We start from the raw sequence: 25,400 nt of genomic DNA, 5'->3' as shown, positions 1-25,400 counted from the left end.
CTTGGTTTTTCTTGCACACAATCAACAGGGGCACTGCCATTGGAGGGCATCGTGCCTGCGGCAGGAGAGGGACCAGCAATCGAGCATACCCAGGCAATTTTAGGCAGTGTCCATTTTCTGCGGTTTAAGAATTGGGCGGATAGTACTTTAAACGACCCTGGGCGACTAATGCCAATTCTGCAATGTTAACTCTTTGCGCGCTGAAACGAAGCTGAGCCCCGAGGGCTTGACGTCTCAATCCCTGCATCTAATACAGTGAGCAATTGGTGTTCATTGTTTTTAGGAGGTCCACCGTCCACGCCCCTTCTCCTTTGGGTGTGTCACTGTAGCCTTTCTTCCATTTCTCCTCCTTCATCTTAACTCCTTCCAGTTTTTCCTTTCTCCATTTCCCAGGATCCAATTCTCTGCATATAGCCGTTATCTATCTTTGCCTGGTTGTGATACTCTTACTTTGACGACTCATTTAAGGTCTTGTGCTGTACTAAGAAACGTTGGTCGCTTGAAAAAAACCGTTGACCGTTACCGATCATTCTCAGTATCCGACTTATTTATTTTCATTTGATTTTGTCAATCGCTTACAAGATAATAGGTATAAGTATATACATAGTTATGAATACATGAAATGGGTACATATAAGAATAAAAATAAATTAGGACAGGGACGGTAGGCACATTGGTGCGCTTATGCACGCCCCCTAATTATTAACTTATTATCTCCCTCCCTCCCCAAATGCCTTTCTATAAAATAAAAGCTATGGACCATTGAGTGTCTAGATGGCAAAGCACCAACATTTATTCTTAAAGCACCCATCTCTCTCTCCATTCTCTATGGTTTTCCTCTTATTCTAGAGACAACTTTTCCGTTGAGATCGTTCCCTTTCCTTTCCGGCGCCTCCCTCGACCCCCGTCCCAAAGGTTCCGGGCGCTTCCTCCTAGAATCCGGGGGAACGTGCGCACTGACGCAAGGCGCAGGCTGCTTCGGGCGCGCCGCTGCGGCTGACGGAAGGGGGCGGAAGAGTCGTCGCCGCCGCCGCCGCCGCCGCTGCTGCTGCTGCTGCCGCCGCCGCCGCCGCCGCGGGAGCCCCAACATGGCGGCGGGGGGAGGGGGAGGAGGAGGCGGCCGAGGGAGCAGCAGCGGAGCGAAGATGGGGAGCAGGACTGGGGGGACAGGAGGAGGAGGAGGAGGGGGGGGGCGCGGTGGCGGCGCCTGCTCCCGAAAAGCTTCCAGTCCACGTAAGTCTGAAGGGGGCGGGGGAGAAGAAAGGGGGCGCCTCCCCATGGATTGACCTTTTATCTTTGCCTCACCTGCCCAGAACTTGGGGGATCCTTCCCTCTGCTCTTTCCTCGGTGTGGGTGCTGGTGGGATGGGCTGCTTGCAAACCTTGAGCCCCCTTTGCCTAAGGTTAGAGGACCTTTTTTCTCCCCAGCTCCGACCCCACTTCCCTTTGCATTGTCAATGTTAGAGGCAAGATGCATGGAAACCCCGCTGCCTTCTTCCATCTCCTTCCTTCCTCCCCCTCCCCCTTTTCTTTCTTTCTTTCGAGGAGTATTTTCCTTACTTTGTGAGCTGTCAAGTAAAAACAAAAAGTTTTTTTTAAAAAAAGTGGGCTGGTACCTTTAATTTAAAATGGCTAAGTGCCACGTGTTTTGATGGTTTTCGTTTTTATTTCATTTGTAATAGGTTTCTGTTTTTGAACTGGGCAGTTCAAATACATTTTGCATCCCTTTTTAAAAAATTTATTTTAACAAGGTTGCGGTTCTGTTTCATACTGATGTGGACAATGTGTCTTTATGTCCCTAAAGCCATACTGGAGGCTTCTTGGTGAAAAAAAGCTGGTTTGGCACAGAATCCAAACCAAACACTAAAGAAAGTACCAGGACAGCAATTGAAATGTTTATGTAAAAATGCAGGTTACAAAATTGCAGCTGCAGAAGCAAAAAGAATGGCTAAATAATGGAAATTGTCAAATAATATTTTTTCTTAGAAAATATTTTTTCTTAGAAAACATCCTTTGGGCAGTAAATCACATGTGTGGATGCTGATTAATTTCTAGGAAGTATAGTTTATTACAATTTTGTTCTGAGTTTGTGGCACCAAAAAAATAACAATGGCCAATTTAACATTCTGCTGTAGTGCCTTTGTGGTAAGTGAAAAATAGCCTTGAATTGGGGAGCAGTAAGGCTGAATGTTGTGTTCTTCCCTCCATCTTATTACCTAAATCCAGGCTGGTTTGTGAGACATGGTGCATCCATTTGCCTTTCCAAAACATAGATTGCTCCATCAATTCTGTTGCGGCTAATGCTGTATCTTAGCATCTCATAGAATGGGGGTACAAGAGAAGAGCTCTGCACATTTCCCCCTTTTTTTTCAGCACCAGGCACATAGAACCACACCAGCTTCCACTTTCCATAAGAATACTCTTCTGGCATTTTCTGTCTTTTAAAACAACTCCCCTCTTCACAGTTCTGTTGAGAAAAAATGGCTGAGATTCCCCTCCCATCTCCATAACAGTGCTAGACAGCTCAGTGCAGTTCAGATGTTTTGGTACTTCTGCTGCTTGTCAGCCTCACTCAGATTTTCTTATCATTCTAACATCGGTTATAATGCTGGTATAATTCATACAACATAATTCATACAGCAAAAATATCCTAACTGATAAAATGTAAAGACAATTATAGCTATCTGCGGCATCCGTGTAAAGTTACAACAATAATGTTAAAAACAGTGTAAATTTATCTGAAACCCACAACCTAGCCAAAAATCCAGAAGGTTGAATAAATGTTTCTTTTTTAACTGTAAAGGAAAGCAGGTTAAATATAATGATTTGAGTATTAATGTGATAGAATACTTCCAGTAGTAATAGAAAAAAGTGCGTATTTCTCATCGGCCTAGTGCAATTATCAATCTGGTGCAGTATTTTTCTCATTACAATATAAAAGGGATAAGGGAGGAGGTCATATTTGATGAACTCCACCTATTCCTGGCCTCAGTAGTAAAATGCTGCACTGCCAATGCTTGCAGAATCTGGCCTTCAGATTAGGAAGAGAACAGATAATCTGAGGTACTGTTTAAACATTTAAACAGGTGAATCCCTTAATGTACACTGGAGATGCCGATCACTGGTATGAAAAAAAAAAGCTGTAGTGAGTGTCAAAGGATTGGGATAGTTACCACCTCATGCATCTCCATTATGCAGATAGTCCTCGACTTACAGCAATTCGTTTAGTGACTGTTCAAAGTTACAAGAGCACTGAAAAAGGTGACTTATGGTCATTTTTCACTTATGACTATTGCAGCATCCCCATGGTCACACAATCAAAATTCAGATGTTTAGCAGCTGACTCCTGGGTATGACTGTTGCAGTATCCTGGGACATGTGATCTCCTTTTCTGACAACCAAAGTCAATGGGGAAGCCAGATTTACTTTACAACCATATTACTAAATTAACAACCGCAGTGATTCACTTAACAGCTATGGCAAGAAAGAACGTAAGATGGGCAAACGTCACTTAACAGCTTGCCTAAGCAACAAAAATGTTGGGCTCCATTGTGTCTCTAAGTCAGGGACTACCTGTATGCCTGCTTCCCAAGAGAGTTCTTTGAGCCAGTTTTGAGTTCAAGATTTTTGATGGTGTGAGTGCCTCTTCTGTGAGAGTGACTTTAGACTGTGTGAATGGGCTCCTGTACATTTATGAATTGCTATTTATTACTCTCCTCTATACTTGGCAGCAGAGTTGGCTCTCTTGGTGATAATAAATAAAATACTGATTAATGGTTGGAGACACTGAGGCAGAGCAGTCGGCCATCTTGAGACGCAAGAATAATTGTTGGGTGTATTGACTGATAACCAAGAAAAAACAATCTTTTGGCAGTGCCCATAAGGCAAACCAATTTCATGTGGCAATGCATTTGGTGACCCATGCCCGCTTTGTTAAACAAACAAATCATGATACAGTGCCTCATCTACAAAGTCTGGTGCTGCACAAAAATTGCCTCATGCAATGTTTTTTTTCCAGCTTCCCCTGTCAGAAATTAAATATAATCTATCTGGCCTTTAGTACCGGCAAGGAAATCTGGATCTTTTAAAATCCATTTTGAATGCAAAGTAGAGATTTTTTTTTTCCTGGCTGTGAATTTTGAATGTTTCTAGTGCCTGAAAACTGGTGGTATTGTTTTGCTTTTTTCATATCCCTCAGCTGGATTGGAACCAGTTTAGAAAGAAAAATTACCCTCATGACATTTCTTCCCTTATTGGGTATTTGTGTGTGTGTGTGTGTGTGTGTGTGTGTGAGAGAGAGAGAGAGAGAGAGAGAGAGAGAGAGAGAGAGAGATCTTTCAATATCTCTTGTGATTTCTTACAGGTAGAAGATGCCCTCTCTTACCTGGATCAAGTGAAGATCCGTTTTGGTAGTGACCCTGCCACCTATAACGGTTTCTTGGAAATCATGAAGGAGTTTAAGAGCCAGAGGTAACGTGAACCATGGAGAATCCCTCCCCTGTTTCCCTCCTTTGATTGGTTTGACAGAGCATGGAACCCTCCCTGAGCCTTGTGGGAGATTTCAGGAAAGAGAGGGAGCAAACCATCTCTCCTACATCCATTCTCCTTTGCCTGATTTAAGCACCCACTTGTTCTTCATGTCTTGTCTTGCGTCCAGCATTGACACTCCAGGCGTCATCAGACGTGTCTCTCAGCTGTTCCACGAACACCCTGACCTCATCATTGGCTTCAACGCTTTCTTGCCCCTGGGTTACCGAATAGAGATTCCAAAGAATGGAAAGCTGAATGTTCAGTCACCTCTCACTGGCCAGGTATGAAGAGCTTTATCGTGTTTTATTATGTTCCTATCCTGGTATCTGCAGCTGACAATCTTAGGCACCTGGATCATCTCTCGCTGAGCTTTTCACGGTCTTTTGTTTTTCCCCCATCCTTGGAACATTGTGACGGTTCTCCTTTGATTCCGCCTCTCCCTGGGACCACAAGAGCGTCCACAAACAGTGGTGAAGCCCTTTCTCTTCCCAGCAGCGCTACTTCATTGCATAGGTCCAGGAGACTTTGCAGGAGAGCATAGTAGCAGTCCAGCTTTCCTTGAAAAGAATACAAGTAGCATGAGAGAGTCAATAAGAGCTGGCATTAGAGGTCCGAGTAGTACACTTGGTCTTTCTTTTGAGAGGTGAGGTCAATATTGGTGGCATTATGCTAAAGCAGGGGTGTCAAACTCAACGCCCGCAAGCCAGATCTGGCCCACGGGGTGCTTAGATCTGGCCTGCAGGGCCACCCTGGAAACAGTGAAGGACCGGCCTGTGGTGCCTCTGCCAGCTAAAATGGAGCTCTGTTTTTGCTGGCAGAGGGCTGCAGCAGTTCGTCGCGGTCAAAAATAGATGTTGAGCTAGCCACGCCCACCCTGGCCAGGCCCACCCCCTGGCCCTCTGAGGTTAAACACAACCCTGATGCAGCCCTCAATGAAATCGAGTTTGACACCCCTGTGGTAAAGGATCACTCAAGTACTGCCATCCAGAGGAGGTCTGTACATACTATAATGAGCAGAGTATCTCTTTTGCATACCCAGGTTGGAAGTGTTTCTGTTTAAAAGGAAATTGGGGTGGGTGGGTGGGCCAGGGATAATGACCTTTCTCTTTTCAAGTTGCGGGAAAGCCTCTAAAAATAACATAATCGCTCACTCTAATATCAGATGAATTGCCGTGAACCCAGGGACCTTCCTTGGATTTCATCTTCCATCATCCAAGCTAGCCATGGTCAATGAAGTCCAACATTATTGGTATCTCTGAAAAGAAAGTTTCTTGCGTTGTGAATCCAAGCAATTCAAGCATTTGCTACATTCCAACCCCCTGTTATGAGTCAGATACTGAGACAACAAGGTTCTATCTGTGTGTTGAGGGACAACAGGCAGGGCTACTTGTAGGCCTCATGTCTACATTTATCAAGGGAATGACTCTTAGAATTTGTTCTGATACAATTCATTCCTCACACAGTGACTTGCATTTCCTCAGATATCCCTGGAGCCGGTTCAGAACCCTCTCTCTGGCAGCAGTCTAATGCTACACTACTGCCAGGAGAACACCCACAACCATGGAGACTGTCCAGAGGATTTCCGTCAGCAGCAACAGCCCTGCAAGGATGATAAGGTTCAGATGCCCCTGGAATCTGATTCAGTGGAGTTCAACAATGCCATAAGTTACGTGAATAAAATCAAGACCCGATTTCTTGATCACCCTGAAATCTATCGTTCCTTCCTGGAGATCCTTCACACATATCAGGTAAAGGAGAATGCTCCCCCCAAGTCCAGAAAGCGGTATGGATAGTGGATAGTCGGTCTGTCTTTGCACACATGAAGTCTTCCTCCTATTTCTCTTTTCTCAATCACAAAAGCTGAGTTCTTATTTTATCTGACCAGAGTAAAATCAAATAGGGGACTTTTATGGGTACCCAGCCACTGCCCTAAGCGTATTGTGCAGAAACCATTATATTGTTTGTTGTTTGGATGTACGTAATGGGAAGGCAGGAACTGTACTTTGTTAAACTGGGATTAGGAGTGAGAATGCGGTAGCCCAGACACGAGATGCTACCCTAGACTAATGCTGGTTTTGCTTTAAACAGGCACAACTAACATAACATTTCACAACAGAGAGGCAGTTTGGTGTTGTTTTCTGGGTAGAAACTAAGTGAGGTGAATTCTAGTCCTCCCTTAGGCCTGAAAGTTGCTAGATGACCTTAGGCCAGTCATTTTCTCTCACAAGGCCAGTCCACCTCACAGGCTCATCGTTGTTTGGGGGAAAATAGGAAGTGTAACGTATGTTGCCTTGAGTTGTACAAAATATAAGTGGAATATAAATCTAATGACTAAAAACATTTTCTTAACTTGCAGAAGGAGCAGCTAAGCACAAAAGGCCGCCCTTTTCGAGGCATGTCGGAAGAGGAGGTCTTCACTGAAGTGGCAAATCTTTTCAGAGGTCAGGAAGATCTTCTATCCGAGTTTGGACAGTTCCTTCCAGAAGCTAAGAGATCTTTGGTACGTTTTTGTTAAAACTCTTGTGTGGCCATTGGGAGGTGGCGGCTATCAAATATGGAGGCTGAGTGGGTGGCACGTGAACAGTGGGAGGGGTGCTTTCTCTGTTGGGTGTGGAAGAGTCTGGTTTATTTCCTGTATTGACTGAAGGACAGCATTTGTTTTCATAGCAGAACTGCCCCACAGGAAAAATGCCTTTTGTTTGAAATCTAGTCCCTACCTTGGACAAGAATAAGAGCAGTCCCTTCCCTGGGTGCAGCAAACAATTCATAGCGGCCTATTCCCCAGTTCTGGCTTGAGATGCCCTTCAAGTTTGATAACGGGAGCCGTCTTCCTCTCTGCCCTTTCATTTATTACTATTCATCAGGTGAATTTATCGAACTCCCCACCTGGCAAACGCAACTGGGCAACCACCAAACTTTAAAAACAACGCAAACTGAATGGAAAACAGTAGCAAATAAAGGCCAGTAAACAAACAGTAACCAACATCTTTCCCTTTTGGTTTTAGTTCACAGGGAATGGGCCATGTGATGCCAACAGTATTCCCAAAATGGATCATGAGAAACATCTAGAAAACAGTAAGAAACGGTCCAGGTCTCTGTTGCTCCGTCCTGGGCCCAGCCCAGCCAAGGTATCTGAACTGACTGCAGAGCTGAGGGAAAGGGCAAGAGTGATTTTGAAGACTCTGAAATATAGGTGGCCAGTCTAGCTGAAACGGTCTGGCTGATTGGTTCTGCCCTTGAGAAGGAAAGGAGGCATTTTCATTGAAAAATGGCTGAACTCATGACATATTTAGCTATGCTGGCCTGTTAGAATAAAACCAGCCAACTGAGGCACTAGCACTGATGATGTTATCTAGCTTGGGTAAAGAACCATCTTTAAGGAAAGAACCAAGTTCAGAGAACACCAAGGACCCCTTAATTGTAGCATAGTTTAAAGATGGACAGGTTCTTTGTTGCAAAAACTTTTCTGACAGGTTTGGTTTGGAAGAGGAAGAGGAGGAGGAGAGAGCCTCTAGTCCCCCAAAACTTTTCACCCCAATAAATCTGTCCTATTGTAGGGTTTTTCCATAAAAAGTACTATCACAGTTATAATGCATTTTATTACCAGCAGTTGGCATAACTAACATGACATTTCACAAAAGAGAAACAGTTTGGTGTTGTACAAAATGTACTTTTCAGCTACATTTCTGAGATTTACAGAAAAATAATCTTGCAGTAGGAAAGACAATTATGAACTGGAAAAAGTTGGTCTAAATCAGTATTTGTCAACTTCAGTACTTTTAACACGTCTGGACCTAAGTCATCAGCTTGTTAGGTGGGGAATTCTGGGAGCTGGAAATCCGCACAGCTTAACATTGCAGAAATCGTTGAGAAACAAAAACATGCACTTTTACCAATTCTACTTTTATGTAGGTATGACTGGGAGGAGAAATCGAAGCCTATGAAGGGCAGTGTTACCCTTTTACTTTTTAGGGGATACAAATATTAACTTTGTTTGGGATCATTATGTCATGAAAGGCCAAACAGGTAAGAGCTGCTTGTAAGCACTAAGCTTCTAAGCTGCTTCTACTTCTAAAATGCTCCCAACAGAAAAAGATGAAACTGCGTGGGACAAAGGACCTCTCTGTTGCAACCGTGGGCAAATATGGCACTCTGCAGGAGTTTTCTTTCTTTGACAAGGTCTGTTATTTCTGGTAGAAACAGTTTGTAATCTATGAGCAAAGACTTACCCTTGCAATGCAAAAGAGCCCTGGGATTCTGGGTGTGGGAAAGGCCCCAAAAGCTCCTAAGCAAACTGCACTATCTTTGGTTAAAGCAGTTCCTCAGGTTGTCTAGCCAGATGATTGTCTGTCTGAGTTAAGCATCTCAGCTCCTGCAAGAAGTGAAATGGGAGTTTCACAGGGTCTGGGTGTCTGTTGGTGCCTGGCAAACAGAAAGTGCCACTTTCCTCTCTGGTTATTTTGGTAGGTACGTCGAGTCCTGAAGAGCCAAGAAGTCTATGAGAACTTCCTCCGCTGCATTGCTCTCTTCAACCAAGAGCTGGTCTCTGGCTCTGAGTTGCTTCAACTGATCACGCCCTTTTTGGGGTAAGAGAGACAGCGTTAAGTTTTGAAGTTTGGGCCCAGAGCTGCTTTAGGCCCGGGGGGGTGGACAACTATGGTAACGTTATGATCTGTGGACTTCAGCTCCCAGAGTCCAACTCGCAGGCTGGCTCGGGAATTCTGGGAGTTGAAGTCCGCAGATCATAACGTTGCCATAGTTGCCCAACCCTACTTTAGGTTATTGAGAAACTAATCTCCCAAATAATCTCTTCCTGAAAACATGGAGGAATGTTTTTATCAAATTAAGAATGGGACAATAGTTGCAGTTAATTCACTGGAATAAATAGTTATGGGGTCAATGGACCCCTTGTGTTTTTTTTTTAATAATAAGGCAGTATATTGTACCATTGATAGTTGTATAATTGCAATTGTTAAGTAACCTTGAGAATTCAATAATCGTTTTACAGATTTTGCAGCCAAAGCCCAGGCTACTCAACAAATTGCACACAGTTGCTGCACTTGTGTAATGGTTACATGAAATATTTCATGGCTGCAGCTTTTTGTTGTTTCAACGGTTCTTTGAAGGGATGGGCAGTCTTAAGACCATGAATCCCTCAGCTCCATATTTCCATTTCTCCTCGAAAACCCCAAGGCTGCACAGTTGAAATTTCAGTTTTGTTTTTTTGTATTTTATTAAGGATGAAATAAAATAATTAAGGATAGAGATTTCAACCGTGGCCTCTCCAGTAGTGTTGCAATCCCTTCAAAGAAAAATTGATGATGGTAATGGTGATGATGTGGTAGATGTAGATGTACCTCCTGGGAAAGATGATTGTCTGCAGTCGACCTAGAGCAGGGGTCTCCAACCTTGGCAACCTTTAACACTTGTGGACTTCAACTCCCAGAATTCTCCAGCCAGCATTCCAGGAGTTGAAGTCCACAAGTCTTAAAGCTGCCAAGTTTGGAGACCACTGGACTAGAGAAATGACATGGTGATTAATGATGAAAGGCAGGCTGCCACTTTTCAGTGTGCTCTTTCTCACAAAGAGCTCTTTTACCGCTTTAAGCCTGTCAGTTTGTAGCATATGTTTGCTTGTATATTTTTTTTGGTTTGAAGGAAATTCCCTGAACTCTTTGCTCAGTTCAAGTCATTCCTGGGAGTGAAGGAGCTCTCTTTTGCCTCCCCAATGAGCGATCGCTCTGGGGATGGGATGTGCCGGGAAATTGACTATGCTTCGTGCAAGCGTATCGGCTCCAGCTACAGGGCCCTCCCCAAGACTTACCAGCAACCCAAATGCAGTGGCAGGACGGCTATTTGCAAAGAGGTAGGTGGTGCTTGCAATTCCTTGTAGAGAAGAGAGGAGAAGGCAAGGTGGATTCATCAGACGTTGGAGAACAGGACCAGGAAGGAAGATGCTCAGAAGAGCCGACTGATTTAGTGTGTGTTTTAAATTCTATAGGTGCTAAATGATACCTGGGTCTCCTTCCCGTCTTGGTCTGAGGACTCGACCTTCGTCAGCTCGAAGAAAACTCCTTATGAGGAGCAGCTACATCGGTGTGAAGATGAGCGCTTCGAGGTGCGTCTCCTTCATCTGACAGTTGTTAAGTGTGTCCTTTTGGTCAGCAACTGTGTGACCGGTCTACCAGGGCAATCTGGTCTACACAACTATGGGATGGAGCATACCGCTTCCGCTTTCACCTTTTAGCTCCAATCCAAACTAGTTTTGTGTTGAATGTCTATTTTACGGGCAAAGAAATAAAGGGAGACTAGTAGAGATTTATTTCAAACTATTTAGTTCTCATCAGCTAGCCATGCCCTTTCTGGCTTAGAGGTTAATACATCTACCTAATATGCAAGGAGCCCGGGTTTCAATCCCAGAAAGGATATGGCTAGATGACGAGAGCTAAATTGCTTGAAGTAAATCTATATTAGTCTCCCTTTATTTCTTTGCCCGTAAAATAGACATTCAAGTAAGCATCGAGTTTCCAATCAGGAAGTCCAGCGTCCCCCATTGATTTTGCTTGTCGGGAGTGCCATAAAGATAGGCCAGTTGCCAAGTGTCCAAATTTTGATCATGTGGCCATGGGGACGCTGCAACGGCTGTAAATGTGAAAATTGGTCATAAGTCGCTTTCTTCAGTGCTGTTGTAACTGTGAATAGTCACTAAATTAATGATTGTGAGATCTACCTGTATACTGTTTGTCAACTAAAACAAGTTGCATTATAAATGATCTATAGTCTGGAGCAGTGGTTGCCAACCAGTGGGTCAGGGACCACTGATGGTCCGCAAGAAAATTTTGGTGGTCCACAGAGAAATGTCACCCCCAAAGCACCCCCAAAAGCAATCAATCCAGGCTGTGCGGGAACACAAGTCTGCGCCGTCCACATGGCCCGCGGGAACACAAGGCTTGTGTCGCTTGCATTGTGAACAACACAAAGTAGTGAGGAGAGTGGGGAAAGGGTGGAGGGAGGGAACTTGCCCCACTCACCCCACGCGCCTGGCCTGGCCACCGGGCTGCTTCTTTCCACTTCTTTCTTCTTCTGCCTTTGGCTGCACACAAGGAAAGCAGCAAAAGTCTTTCTTTCTCTCCCCCAAACTTTGTGGCAAGTCTCACAAAGACTCATTTCTGGCAGAGTTTGGGGGAGAGAAAGGAAGACTTCTGCTGCTGCTTCTGCTTTCCTTGCATGAAGCCAAAAGTCTCTCTCTCTCTCTCTCTCTCTCCCCCTGAGAACGGAGCTGGAGATGGTATCCTGTGATCCCAAATAAAGAATGATCGATCGGTAGGAAAACGGAGTGGGGAATTTTTCCTGCAGACTTTTTATTTGAGATTTTCCCTGGGTCTCTGGTCTGCGGGATTTAAAATTATGAGTTTGGTGGTCCCTGAGGTCCAAAACGTTGGCGACCTCTGGTCTGGAGCATAACATCTTGGATTACAAGTGTATCAAAATAGTTTATTAGCAAGAGCAGTCATGAGCAGAGATCTAGTCATGATCAAGTTTTACAGGGGTTTGAGATGCCAGTTCTGGACCCAGAACCGTAATATCAGTTAGTATAACAGATTTAATCTGCAATGCTGAGAATTATCTGCTTATTTTCCAGTGTGAAATATACTATTCACATTTCTGGAACATTTTAACCTCTGGTATAGCATTATTGACCTTGGCACGGACCTAGTCACACAGTGGAATTTAACAGATCTTGTTCTGTCGCTCACAACTTGAATAAGAACAAGGATTTATTTTATAAAAAAGTCATTCTATGAGTATTATTTTACTCAGTAGTAAAAAGAAATATCTACATTATCAACCAATACTTTTTTCATTTCAACAATTTCATTTCCCTCTTGAGTTCACTGTTCATAATTTCTTCTTCTCTCTCAAAGGTATGGATCGGTATATTATTAACTTGAGACAATGCTTTGTGCATTAAATGAAGTAGACTGCAATCTGGAAAACGTTTATATGCCACTATGTTAGATTTTAGCACAGGAGTCCAACATATGGATGCCCAGATGTTGTTAAAGTACATCAGTTCATGCCCTGTTTGGTTGGGACTGTCAGGAATTGTGGTACAATGACTACTTTGCAGTGGAGCAGCTACAAGAAGACTGATGAATAATTGTAATAGTAACAGGCAGACTGTTTTGGTGGTTTGGGAGAGAATGGTTTCATTGTCTGCTGTGACTGTTTCATGAGTGTGTGGGCTGGATTGTCTTAATTTCTGCAAATAATTGTTCATGGTAAAGGAGATCCTTCCTTTTGCTTCTTTATTTCTTCACTTTTTGCAGCTGGATGTTGTCTTAGAGACCAACTTGGCAACCATCCGTGTCTTAGAAAGTGTACAGAAAAAACTGACCCGTATGTCGCAGGAGGATCAAGAGAAGTTCCGGTTGGATGACTGCCTCGGTGGCACCTCAGAAGTGATCCAGCGCCGGGCCATCTACCGCATCTATGGTGACAAAGCACCTGAGATAATCGAGAGCCTCAAAAAGAACCCTATCACCGCTCTTCCTGTTATCCTGAAGAGGTGAGCCCTATGCAGTCCCTTAAAAAATTCTGTTCCATTTCCTCCCAACCAGACTGCAACACCCAGAATTCCTAACCAGCATATCTTTGTGGCCACGGCTGGCTGAGGATGCTGCAGATGGTGATTCTAATACATCTGAAAGATTCTAGCCTAGCAGGGAAAACTTACTGAAATCGCTCCCATCCTTTTGCTTATATTTGAAATACTTGCCATAATATATCAGTGCGCCTTACACGTCCTATATAAAATGTTCTTCTCTGGTTGCTGAGCCCGGAAACAGCATTTCTTTGGAGTCTTTTATTTATGCTTGGTTTCCAAGCTCAGCGACGTCCACTCTGTTTCAGGCTGAAGGCCAAGGAAGAAGAGTGGCGAGAAGCTCAGCAGGGCTTCAACAAGATCTGGCGAGAGCAGTATGAGAAGGCCTACCTGAAGTCTCTCGACCATCAGGCTGCCAACTTCAAGCAGAACGACACAAAGGCCTTGCGCTCCAAGAGCCTGCTGAATGAGATTGAGAGCGTCTATGATGAGGTGAGCATTGGGGCGCCTCTTAAGCGTGGAATAGGCAGCTCTGGTTCTCTCACCAATCTACTCTCTGTATTTCCAGCACCAGGAGCAGCACTCTGAGGGAAGGGGAGCCACTAACGAGCCACATCTCATCTTCATCTACGAAGACAAGCAGATCCTGGATGATGCGGCTGCCTTAATCAGCTACTACGTGAAACGGCAACCCACTATCCAAAAGGAGGACCAGGCTACTATACGACAGATTGTCCAGCACTTCATCCCAGACCTGTTTTTCTCCCAGATGCCCGAGCACCCAGTTCCTGAAGAGCTACCCAGCGAGGAGAAGGGGAGCCCCAAGGCTCACCCGGTGGAGACACGTGATCTGCGGAAAAGGCATCCACCTGGCTCACAAGTGACCCCTGTGGAGGATAAGGGATCGACCCTGGTGGAAACCCATGAGCTGAGAAAGAGGAATCCTCCTCCTGGCCCGCCTGTGAGCCCTATGGAGGAGAAGCCACCTGCCTTGGAGGGCCATGAACTGCGCAAAAGAAACCCTCCAGTCCCTCCGGCCAGCCCTGCAAAGGAGAAAGGCAGCCTGGAAAGCATCGTGCCTTCCGCCCGGTCCCACCGTACCCTGGACAATGTCTATACTCTCTTATTTGCCAATAACAACTGGTACTTCTTCCTTCGCCTTCATCAGACTCTTTGCTCACGGCTCCTCAAGATTTACCGTCAGGCGCAGAAGCAGCTGCTGGAATATCGGACAGAAAAAGAGAGAGAGAAGCTATTGTGCGAAGGCCGGAAGGAGCGGGCCAATGATCCCGCCATGGAGCTGAGGCTGAAGCAACCGAGTAAGTTGCCTTTGGTAGCATTTTGAAAGAGTTTGGGTGGAGGGAAGAGGGGAGAACAGCGTACATTGGTTGCTCTTGGGCACAAACAATCAGAGCCACTCGCAAATAGATAAAGGAAGTAGCTTCACTGTTTTCTATCCCCAGACTCCTTGCCTTCCCCTGGAACAACCAGATATGGTTTCATGAATCTTGGAAGAGGTCAAGGTTATGCCTCTGGTAGCTGCACAAGGACTCTAAGCTAGGCCCTCACTAGATCCCTCCTTCCAGCCTAGCTGGCAGTTTCCCAACAGTTACACAAACTTCCAAAGGACATATGTGTGAATTAGATGTGATTTTTTTTTTTAATGAATGGTGAGGGGTTATAAGGCCAGCAATTTTCTCAGAACCCTGTTGGAGGCAAGTTGCATCTGAGAAACTTAACTGACTCTTCATTTTGTAGGGGGAATTTTATTTTATTTTATTTTATCAGTGGAAGAGCACATCCCACATGGACTTTTTCCTCCTGCTTGCTGCATAGACAGTTTCATGCAAAACAGGTTAAACTAAAAACCGGAGAGGTTGCCTACTTTGGGTAATGAAACGTCTGCAAGAATACAACCAACGCTCAGAGGAGCCCACGCTAGTATCCTGAGCTACAGATATTCTTTTCTGTTGAAATTAAGCCAGTGATGGCAAACATTTTGAGCTCGACATGTCAAAAATTCAGAAAATGTCTAAGGTGACCCTGCTTGTGTTTCACACACATGTACAAAAGAAACTTCAGCCCCTTCGGCCCTTCAAACAGGCCGTCTTACGCCATTCCCCAAGGCGCACAAGGCACAATTGCCTCTGTGGCCCAGCACTCCTCAGGAATGCCACAGACTGCCACCTGATTTTCAGGTGATCTTTCTGTTTCTCTTGAAAGGCCCCTGCGGCCTACCCAGGCTGTCCTAGGTCGCATGAGGCCTTTGTTCTTGGAGCAGCTTCAGAGAAGGCTTCTCCATGGCTGCAGCCTCTGGGTGAAAGCATGCTCCATTTTGATGCTGTATTCTGAGGCTTCACTTCCACCCTCTTGGGTGACTTCCAGAGGACCTGGAGGCTGTGCGAGAACACATCCCATTCTCACATGGCTGCCACAGCCTCTGAAAATCATGCAAAGAGAGTGGAGCATGCTTTTGAGAATAGTTATTGGGTGGTTGGTGAATGCTAGCAGGTCACCCAAAACATTGTGGCCTGCCACCTTTGACACACGTGCCATAGCTTCACCATCCCTGGACACAATCCTTTCCAATGGGCAGAAATTCCTCTGAAAGTTTAGCTCCCCTGCAGATTATTTCTTCAGAAGGTCTACTCTTGTTTTCCTGGTGCAATTAGTGAATTGTTACGGATTGAATTGCAATACTCTTTTTGCCTTGTGATTAGGGTGCATCTCAGAAACCTTTAGGGTGTCAGGATTCCAACAATCGCTCTAATTAAATCATGATTCTCGAGCCAAACTTCAAAAAACTTCAAAGGATTCATTAGAGGCGACCTACTGGCACTGCCCTGTACAAAGCCAACTCTGGCATACGTAATTTACAGTCATCTGTGACCCTGTTTCCCTCCTCCCCCCTGGGTGTCACATAAACCAGATTCTCCAATTGAGCACGTTCACAGGCTGGGTGTCATCATTCACATTCTCCAATTAAATACATTCGAGGGCAAAAACTCCGGTATTTTAGTTACAATCTTTTAAAGATAAGAGTTGGAATGTACTTTTGCTTTCAAACTTCTGCACTGCTCTTCCTGATTTCCTTCCTTCCCACACCCCTCCTTTTTTATGGCAACTACTATAACAGGAATGTTTTATGAGTTGACACGGGTTTCCAGGAGTTTCCAGATTGGAAACCTTTCCCTAATTTATGCACAGCAACTTAATTCCAAACTGCAGATTTTTGAATGCTTTATAAAAGAATAAGTTGAAACTAGACTTGATTGATAAGTGAAATTTAGTTCTTTGTATGCCTGGGTCAGATAAAGATAAAGAAGTAACAGAAGCCAGATTGTGGCATTCCTTTCCCTGGAAGTTTTCCTGTTTCACCTGATCTTTTGAGTATGCTTGCATTATATCTGGTTTTGCTTTAATAATTTTGATGGATTGGTTGGCTATATTGTATTCCTTATAGAGAGACATTTTAATTTTCCATATCCCTGTTTAACGGATTTGAAGTGCAGTGGGCAAAATTACCATCTGTATAATCACCCCTTAGAATGTCTGTTGTCTCCGAAGTTGTCTGACACTTAAGAAAGATTTTAAATTTTTTAAAATAAACGTTCACAACAGTACATGTCATTTGCATATTTGGTGGTTTAATGGACAGCGGAAAGAATAAGACATCCCTTCTGATCTCGATTGGGGTTTCACTATATTTTATGCTACCTGTACCTACTTTTCAATGTTTTGTGATCTTGAAGTCTCCGGTTGGAGAAAAATGCTTCCACGTTGTTTGAAACCAGAGGAAAAGATTAAAAAGCTGCATCACAGTTAGAGTGGAAGAGGGTGTTTTTTGTAAGATGGGAGTATGCAATCTCCTTTGGCTCTCCAGTGTGCTGGATATTGGCACTGACGTAGGATATTGCAGTTGTACTGTGCTCCAGAATATCTAGAGCAGGGGTGTCCAACCTTGGCAACTTTAAGACTTGTGGACTTCAACTCCCAGAATTCCTCAGCCAGCAAAGCTCTAGAGTGTCCACTCCTGCCACTCTTCAATACACCTCTAATACATCTTTTTGGCCAGTAGAGGTCACTGTGTTGTATAATGGTTCTGTAATCAAGTTGTCTTCCAGGAGAGAAGAGCTGGTTGACAAGGGCCTTAGAGCAAGTCCTATCTGTAGTGAGTGTGTATGTGTGTGTGTGTGTGTGATATGTATATGTATGTGCATGTATGTATAGGGATATAGATATGTGTTTGAGAGCGGGCATCAGAACTTCATTTTTTAATGTGTATCATCGTGTTCACAGAAAAAAAGGGACAATAAAGGTTATCTTATCTTACTTAAACACTTGGTGTCCCTTACGTAGATTAAGTCACTCAAATCACTGGCGCACAGATAGGCGTGGAAACTGGTTTGGCATCTACCTGAGCGCCCCACATCTTCCTGCAGAGACACTTGAACAGTTACCTTTTTCCAGGGGGTGTCTGATTCCTGTTCTTCCCCCAGGTGAAGTGGAGCTGGAGGAATATTACCCAGCCTTCCTAGACTTGGTGAGGAATTTGCTGGATGGCAACATTGACCCCACTCAATATGAGGACACCTTGAGAGAGATGTTCACCATTCATGCCTATATCGGTTTTACCATGGACAAGCTTGTACAAAACATTGTCCGACAGGTAATTGCATCCTTGCCCAGGGTGTGGGGAAGATCCTTGTCCAGGGTGTGGGGGTGTCTGCTTTGAGCTTGTTATAATTTGGCCCCTGGTGAACCTCTTATGCAGAAATAACGTCCCAAGCAGCCCCTTTTGTTTGTGGTGAGCTAGCTTGTAAGGCTGGGCCTGCTCTGAGGTATTCAGGATTTCAAGATACGATTCCAGAACTTCGTCCATGAGGGAAAAAACTAATAGCGCTACCTAGATGCAGTTGAGGCCATTCAGAAATGCAATTCTGTTTGGCATTACAAGTAGTCCTTGAGTTTTGACAGCAGTTGGGACCAGGAAGTGCCATTATTAGGCAGTGCAACGATAACAATGCAAGTCACGTGGCCGCATTGCTCATTGGGGGCAATCTAGGCAGTCCCAGTTGTCATTGTAACCCCCAAATCTGTGGGCTGTTAAGTGACAGACGGAGAGAGTCCCAGGTGTGGAGTGTGGAGTATCGTGGCAGGTCATGAAGGAGACCTTGCACAGGCTGCACAAGATGAAGCGGGGGGCGGGAGCAGTATGATTGGCGTGAGCTCAAGAAGACCAGGCAATGGGGAAGGGGGTGGATGTGCGTGCAGGAAGGCCAGGGCAAGAAGGCCCTGGCGGGTGGGTCCATGTGCGTGCGTGAGCAGAAGAGTGACCTGGGAAGGATGGCGCTGGTGAGTGCAGGTGTGCAAGCGAAGTAGGCGGGAAGGAGGTTTTGTTGAATGCAAAGGGAGGAAGGAGGGATGCGGTGCACGCGAGCGAGTGGGGGGAGGAAGGCACAACGTACGTGAGGGAAGAAAGGACACACCCTTTCTTGCATCCTTCCTACCGTCTTCCCCATTGATTTTTGCTTGTGGGGAGAAGCCAGCAGGGAAAATCGCAAATGGCGATCATGTGACCCCAGGATGCTGCAGCCAGTCACCATTGCAAGCGGGTGGCCCAAGCGCCCAGATTTTGTTTACGTGACCACGGGGGCACTGCAGCAGCCGGAACTTTGAGGTCACTCAGTTCCTTTGTTTAGTGCCATCATAACCTCAGCCGCTAAACGAACGGTCATAACTCAAGCTCCACCTGTATGTTGGGCTGAGTTGAGCAGTAGTCTGGCTTTAATGGGTTCCTGGTTAAGCTGCCCTAGGTGAGGTTGCAGGTGCAGGAACATTTTATGGCCTTTGTGCCCTGCTTGATGTTGGTATTTTCTGCTTCTCTCTCTCACTCTCACTCTCTCACTCACTCTTACTCTTTCTCTCACTCTCTCACTCACACTCACTCTCACTCACTCACTCTTACTCTTTCTCACGCTCACTCTCACTCGCTCACTCACTCTCACTCACTCTCACTTGCTCACTGACACTCGCACTCTTACTCTCACTTGTTCACTCTTACTCTCACTCACTTGCTCACTCACTCTCACTCTGTCTCTCTCTAACTCTCACTCTCACTCACTCTTACTCTTACTCTCTCTCTCTCACTCTCTCTCTCTCTCATTCTTTCTCTCATTCTCACTCTCACTCTTTCTCTTCCATCTGCTCGTTTTGGGGTCAAACAGCTGCATCACTTAGTGAGCGATGACGTCTGTCTGAAAGTTGTGGAGCTGTACCTCAGCGAGAGAAAGCATGGAGCAGCTGGGGGCAATCTGTCTTCTCAATGTGTACGAGCCGCAAAGGAGACCAGCTACCAATGGAAGGCGGAACGTTGCATGGCGGATGAGAACTGCTTCAAGGTACAGCAGCCCCTTTCCCAGCACAACCGTCCCCGCCTTCCTTTTCCTCAGTGGAGGGTGGTTAGATATGTTGGACTTCAGTTGCCGGTTGATACGATCAAAACTGAAATCCTGTAAGTCTGAAGGTTACCAAATCGTGGGAGGTTGATTCCAAGATTGGCAGTATCTTCTCTGTTGAACTTTTAAAGGTAGCCTATTCTATTACCCACCTAATGAGAAACCTGAATGAATGAATCAATCAATCAATCAATGAATTCTTTATTGGCCAAGTGTGATTAGACACACAAGGAATATGTCTTGGTGCAAATGCTGTCTGTGTACATAAAAAGAAAAGATACCTTCATCAAGAATCATAAGGGACAACACTTAATGATAGTCATAGGGTGCAATAAGCAATCAAATCATACTAGGAAACAGTCAATATAGATCGTAAGGATACAAGCGACCAAATTACAGTCATACAGCCCCAAGTGGGAGGGGATGCATTTTGGAGATGTCTCACCTTTGTGCCTATGGGTGTGGACAGCCTTCTCTTGGGCCTCTGTTGTGCATGCTGCCTCTTTTTCACAGGTGATGTTCCTTCAAAGGAAGGACCAAGTGATCATGACCATTGAACTTTTGGACACAGAAGAGACTCAAACTGAAGACCCCATGGAAGTCCAGGTAATTCTAACTTAGTTCCCCTCCCTCAGAGGTGAAATTGACCTCATGTTCCTTAGAGAATGCATGGAACAAAATGTTCCCAGGAGGGCAGAAAAGGATGTTTGCATCAGACTTCCTGTGTCGGAGAAGAGAGTGACTTGTTGCCTTATCTGTCTCCTCCAGCATTTGACTAATTATGTGGAGCAGTATGTGGGAGTGGAAGGGACCCCAAGCAGTCAGAATGAAGGCTTCCTCTTAAAGCCGGTCTTCCTGCAGAGGTGAGTTGCTTTTTTTCCCTTTTGGTTTCCATCCTCCTTCATTCTGCTGTTACCATATTTTTAGATCTATAAGACGCCCCCATGTATAGGACGCCCCCACCCCCACCCCTTTTCTTACCCAAAATTCAGAAATCAATAGAAGACGTTTATTTTGTAGAGTAAGACATCCGCTTACTGGTACCCGTATTTATTTATTTTTTGTTTCCTGACATTTTTATGGGCTCAGAACGCTCTGACATTACTGACAGATCTAACAGATAATCAGAGTTGGAAGGGACCTTGTAGGTCATCTAGTCCAACCCCCCACCCAAGCGGGAGACCCTACACCATTTCTGACAAATGGCAGTCCAATCTCTTCTTGAAAGCCTCCAGTGATGAAGCTCCCACAACTTCTGAAGGCAACTTCTGTTCCACTGGTTGATTGTTCTCACTGTCCGAAAGTTTCTCCTGATTTCCAGGTTAAATCTCTCCTTGTTCAGGTTCCATCCATTATTCCTTGTACTGCTCTCTGTCGCATCTGGGCACTGGCTACATGCTGTCCGCAACATCAGCTGACCTTAGTTACATAAGGCTCACGATTGCAGGAAACCTGTTAGCTTATCTTTGCAATCAGAAGTTTCCTTCGTGAGGCTAGTTTGCAGAGATAAGGTGTCGGCAGTCTCGCAACTGCGGTTCTCTTCTTGCCTCCCCCATGTATAAGACACCCCTCCACTTTTAGGTAAATATTTTAAAGAAACAGTATCGTCGTATACGTAGAAAAATACGGTTAACTGCTAATCAGAAAGACAAAAAAAAATGACTCTTGGTGGATTGATGAAGTGAAGAAAGCTACAAGAGAAGAAAAGGGTATTTAAGTGAATGATTGCTGCAAAAACTTAGGACTGGCTGGACTTCCAATCCCAGAATTTCCTAGTCAGCCAGCCTAGTTTGAGAAACGGATTTAAGGAAAGCATTATAAAGTGAATCTGCTTGAAATTTTGCTGAATAGGACTTACATGAAGTTTTGGCCGTCAGACTACTACAGGATTACAGACACCCCTAAAGAATCCACACACTTTGTAGTGGGTAATTTGTACTCTGGTGACAAAAGTGAATGTATGTTTCAAAAATTAAAAACAGCTTTGTATAAGGCCCACTTAGTTATTAGGGAAGTGAAAGTTGAGAATGTCAAAAGAGACAGAATGCAGCAGGAATGGGATCTTGAAAAGGGGTGCCTGGTAAAAGAAGGAGAGGTAGGGTAAAGACTGAGAGTGAAGTTTATTACTTTGGCGTAAACTAGACTCCACTGCATTTATCTAATCTCGTGCCTTTAATTTCCTTGGCGTTTTTCCTGATCTTTTGCATAACATTGCTTAGTCTGGAAATGACTAGGATGATGAGTCTGTGTGCGCCTAGTTTCAGACCATAACAGTGTGGCTTGCATTTTGGCTGGCGATCAGAATTCCCCTGTACGGTAATGGAGCCTGCCCATTAGGGTCATAAGTTGTGAAGGCCATAAAGTGAGATTGATACAATTTTACAACTTTTTTTTGTGGTGGTCACTAAGCAAACCCATCATTTGCTATAGGGCCATGATGGCGAACCTATGGCATGCATGCCACAAGTGGCACGCAGAGCCATTTGTGCTGGGACACAAGCCGCAGGCAAACTTACCTCACTGCGCATGCCCGCGCCTCATAGCTGATATTTTTTCACTTGGTTTGAGGCCTTTTTTGGCCTCCCCAGAGGCTTGGAAAAAGCCTCTGCAAGGCTTCTCAGGCTGAATTATAGCCCTTTCATCACTTCCTGTAATACCAGAAGTGATGAAACAGGCCTATAATTGCAGAAGCTTTTTCCAAGCCTCTAGGAGGCTGAAAAAGGCCTCAAACCAGCCGAAAAATTAGCTGTGAGGCACAGTGCAGGTAAGGGGGTGGGGGTGGGGATTGCGGCGCATGCGCAGGGGACATGGGAACATGCATTGCATTCTGGGTGCTGGCACACAAGTATGGGCGTGCTGGCGCGCTCGCAGTTTTTGGCACAGGAGCCCAAAAAGGTTAGTCACTGCTATAGGGCATTTCTGCTGAACTTTGGAAGTAAACACTGTTGTGTTTTTTTTTTGGCAAAAACATCAAGAAACACAGTCATGTAAACACAGGATGCTGCAAACATCCATAAATCCCAAGCACCCAAAATGCGGTTATGTGACTGTGGGACGGCCCAGCTGTTGGAACTGTGGAATCAGGGCATAAGTCCCTTTTGGGAAGTCTCTCACATCTTCAAATGATCCTAAGCAACCAGGCATAAATCAAGGACTTACCTGTTTCAGAGAGATTTAAGAGGAGTGATTGGGGTGCCACTCCCCCCGCACCCCACCTGCCGCTGCCTCCTTTCCCCAAAGTAACCCGGGTTGAGGTCTCTCCTCTTTTCCCCTTTCAGGAACCTTGACAAATTCCGGCGATGGCAGTGCCAGCAGATCCAGGCCATGCGGGACAAAGCAAAAAGTTCCTGGAAGCAGCTGATCGGCGTGGAGAGTGCCTGCAACGTGGATTGCAAGTTCAAGTTAAACACCCACAAGATGCTCTTCATCATGAACGCTGAAGATTACATGTACCGTCGGGGAGCGCTGTCTCGAGCCAAACAGGTGCACCTTCTAGAATGGCCCCTCTCGAGCCTGCTAGAGCAGGGGTGTCAAACTCAAATTTCACTGAGGGCCGCATCAGGGCTGGGGTTGACCTTGGGGGGGCCAAGCGGGCGTGGCCGACTGGATGGGTGTGAACAGCTTGACGCCACTCCCCAAACTGCTGGCATGTTTCCTCTTCGCGTTGGGTAGACCGGGCTGAAGCGACATGGGCCAGCCCCTTACATTTTCCAGGACGGCCCCATAGGGCTGGATCCGGCCTTCGGGCCTTGAGTTTGACAACCCTGTGCTTGAGAGACTAAAGCTCCCAGGCTACCCGTGATCCTTCCCTTTTTTCCCCCATCTCTCTTGCAGGCGGCGCCTCGAGTCTTGCTGCGGCACCACCAGCGCTTTGAAGAGTGGCACCGGCGCTGGCTTGCGAGGCATGTCAACCGAGAAGCAGCCGAGATGGTCCAGGACTGGCTGATGGGGGATGAGGATGAGGACCTGCTGCCCTGCAAAACTACGTGTGAGACTGTCAGTATACACGGGGTGCCTGTCAGCCGCTACCACGTGCAGTACAGCCGCCAGCCCGCCTCTCCCTGACTTCCAGTCTGTCCGCCTTCCCACCTGCCCAACCCCCACCCCCAAATTCCAGCGGCCCTCATGGACTTTTGGGAAGACGCCCTATGTATCACTGGTATTTATCCAACCAGCTTTTATCGCTTGGGGTCCCCCTCGGGGCTGCGATGATTTTCTTCCCCACCCCACCCCCCACCCTACCCCATGCAGCATGGGTGTGCTTGTCCGAGAAAGAATGGACCCACAGCAGAATGGAGGCAGCTTGTGTCGCTCTCGTTTAAAGGGGCAGCTTTCCACTTAGGCCAGGAGAGAGAGAGAGATTGAACGGTAGGAGGGAAGAGGCCAGAGGGCTAGAAGAGACAGGCCATTGCTCTTTGAGAAGTTCCAAAATTGTTGCCCCTGACATTGGGGGTGAGGTCTCTACAACCGTAACCTTTTTGTATCATTGAGCAGGAAACAAAATACCAAATGTGGCGACTTTGGCTTCCTCTCTCCCTTTCCCCCTATGTCCTGATTCTATGGGTGGTATGGCTTGAGTCGCCAATATACCTTGGCACCTTCTTACTCAGAGAAGTGATGCAAGTAGATGCTGCACCATGGACAACTAGGGCTTTTGAAAATAGGAGAACCCAAGATTCCTTCGAGAACCATCAGTGCAAAGAATTTAAGAGGGTTTGGATTTGTATTTTTTCTCCACCCATCTCCAAACCCTTTTTTCTTTTTCATTTTTTTTAAACCTAAGTCTAAAATTTGGCCTGGATAAGATTCAAAGCGTCTTCTCTTCCACGTCTTCTCTTTCTCTTCTGGTGTGTTCACTTACCTATGCCATCCTAGTTTCTCATTTGGGTGCTTCTTAAGCAACAAGATTTGCAGATCCCGTCTCTGGATATGAGGTGCATGTCCAGAAATGTTGGACTGTTCAGCAGAAAGAACCCCCACCCGCCTGCCGCCCATGTAGGGTTTGAGAGTTTTGTGCTGAAGCTCTGGGGCTCCCAATTAGTGGGGGGTACTGCCCTCCCTGCTTCCATAAAGTCCTTGGTGCCTAGGGGTTTCTTCGACTTGCAAAATATGCGGTTGTATCCCCCCTCCTCTTCCCATATTCCCCTTGCAGCCAAGGGAGAGGATGCAATTTTGCCTTGAGCAGTATCCAGAAATCTCAGTTCTACCACCTTTGTCTCCAGCAGCTTCTTCTCCCAGATTTTTAATCGTGTCTTCTTATGCTCCACCTGAGCAGAGACGACTGCCTGTGCCAAATTCTGTTATGAAACTACTACTACTAAACGGTAGCTTGTGGCTTAATGTGTGTTTGATTGGGGGGGCGGGGGCATCGTGAAGTTTGAGAATTTTATTCCCTCTCCTAGACCACCCTCCTTCCTCCCCTCTTTCTCCTCAAACTTTTTCAAAGCCATCTTTACACATCCTTTTATAAATCAATTAATTTATAATCTGAGTGGACAAAGCAAGACTCTCTCCTTTGTAGCCTTCTCATCGCTCTGTGTGGTGTTAGCAAGGGCCACAATGAAACCAACAGAGACCTGTCAATAGTCGGAAGAGAAGACAAGAAAATAATTCTTCGGTTTTTCTGAAGGATCTCTTGCTTTTTTAAAAAAAAATTGGTTTTGGCTTGTATTTGCTTTGCAATTCTTTAAATGTAGTTTTTAAAAAAATATTTATTTGCACATCAAGTAAAATAAAATATTGATTTTAAAATGCAAAGATTCCCTCGTTTCTCAATTATTGGATGGCTTCAGAGTGCTTGGCAAAGCCC

At 45.4% G+C, this 25,400-nt stretch overlaps 1 protein-coding gene across 2 annotated transcripts; it reads left to right on the top strand.

Moving 5' to 3' along the window:
* The first annotated feature begins 1,008 nt into the window (after nt 1-1,008).
* Nucleotides 1,009-25,348, top strand: SIN3B (SIN3 transcription regulator family member B). Of its 2 annotated transcripts, XM_087922876.1 has the most exons (20): nt 1,073-1,179; nt 1,211-1,232; nt 4,362-4,468; nt 4,656-4,809; nt 6,010-6,276; nt 6,885-7,028; nt 7,534-7,656; nt 8,618-8,707; nt 8,996-9,114; nt 10,187-10,394; nt 10,530-10,646; nt 12,859-13,097; nt 13,442-13,625; nt 13,702-14,452; nt 17,633-17,802; nt 19,361-19,534; nt 20,105-20,197; nt 20,360-20,454; nt 22,870-23,074; nt 23,426-25,344. In XM_087922876.1, the coding sequence occupies exons 1-20, from the start codon at nt 1,088-1,090 to the stop codon at nt 23,654-23,656; spliced, it is 3,585 nt and encodes a 1,194-aa protein (XP_087779002.1). In that variant the 5' UTR covers nt 1,073-1,087; the 3' UTR covers nt 23,657-25,344. The 2 variants fall into 2 exon arrangements, with proteins under 2 accessions (XP_026554631.2, XP_087779002.1); XM_026698846.2 differs by having other exon boundaries at nt 1,009-1,232; nt 23,426-25,348.
* Nucleotides 25,349-25,400: the final 52 nt, after the last annotated feature.

This window comes from Pseudonaja textilis, chromosome 1 (genome assembly GCF_049901715.1).
Source record: "Pseudonaja textilis isolate UNSWEBS1 chromosome 1, rPseTex1.2, whole genome shotgun sequence".
NCBI classification, from domain to species: Eukaryota; Metazoa; Chordata; class Lepidosauria; order Squamata; family Elapidae; genus Pseudonaja; species Pseudonaja textilis.
The sequence above is the reverse complement of the archived record's forward strand: the minus strand, read 5'-3'. Positions and strand labels throughout refer to the sequence as shown.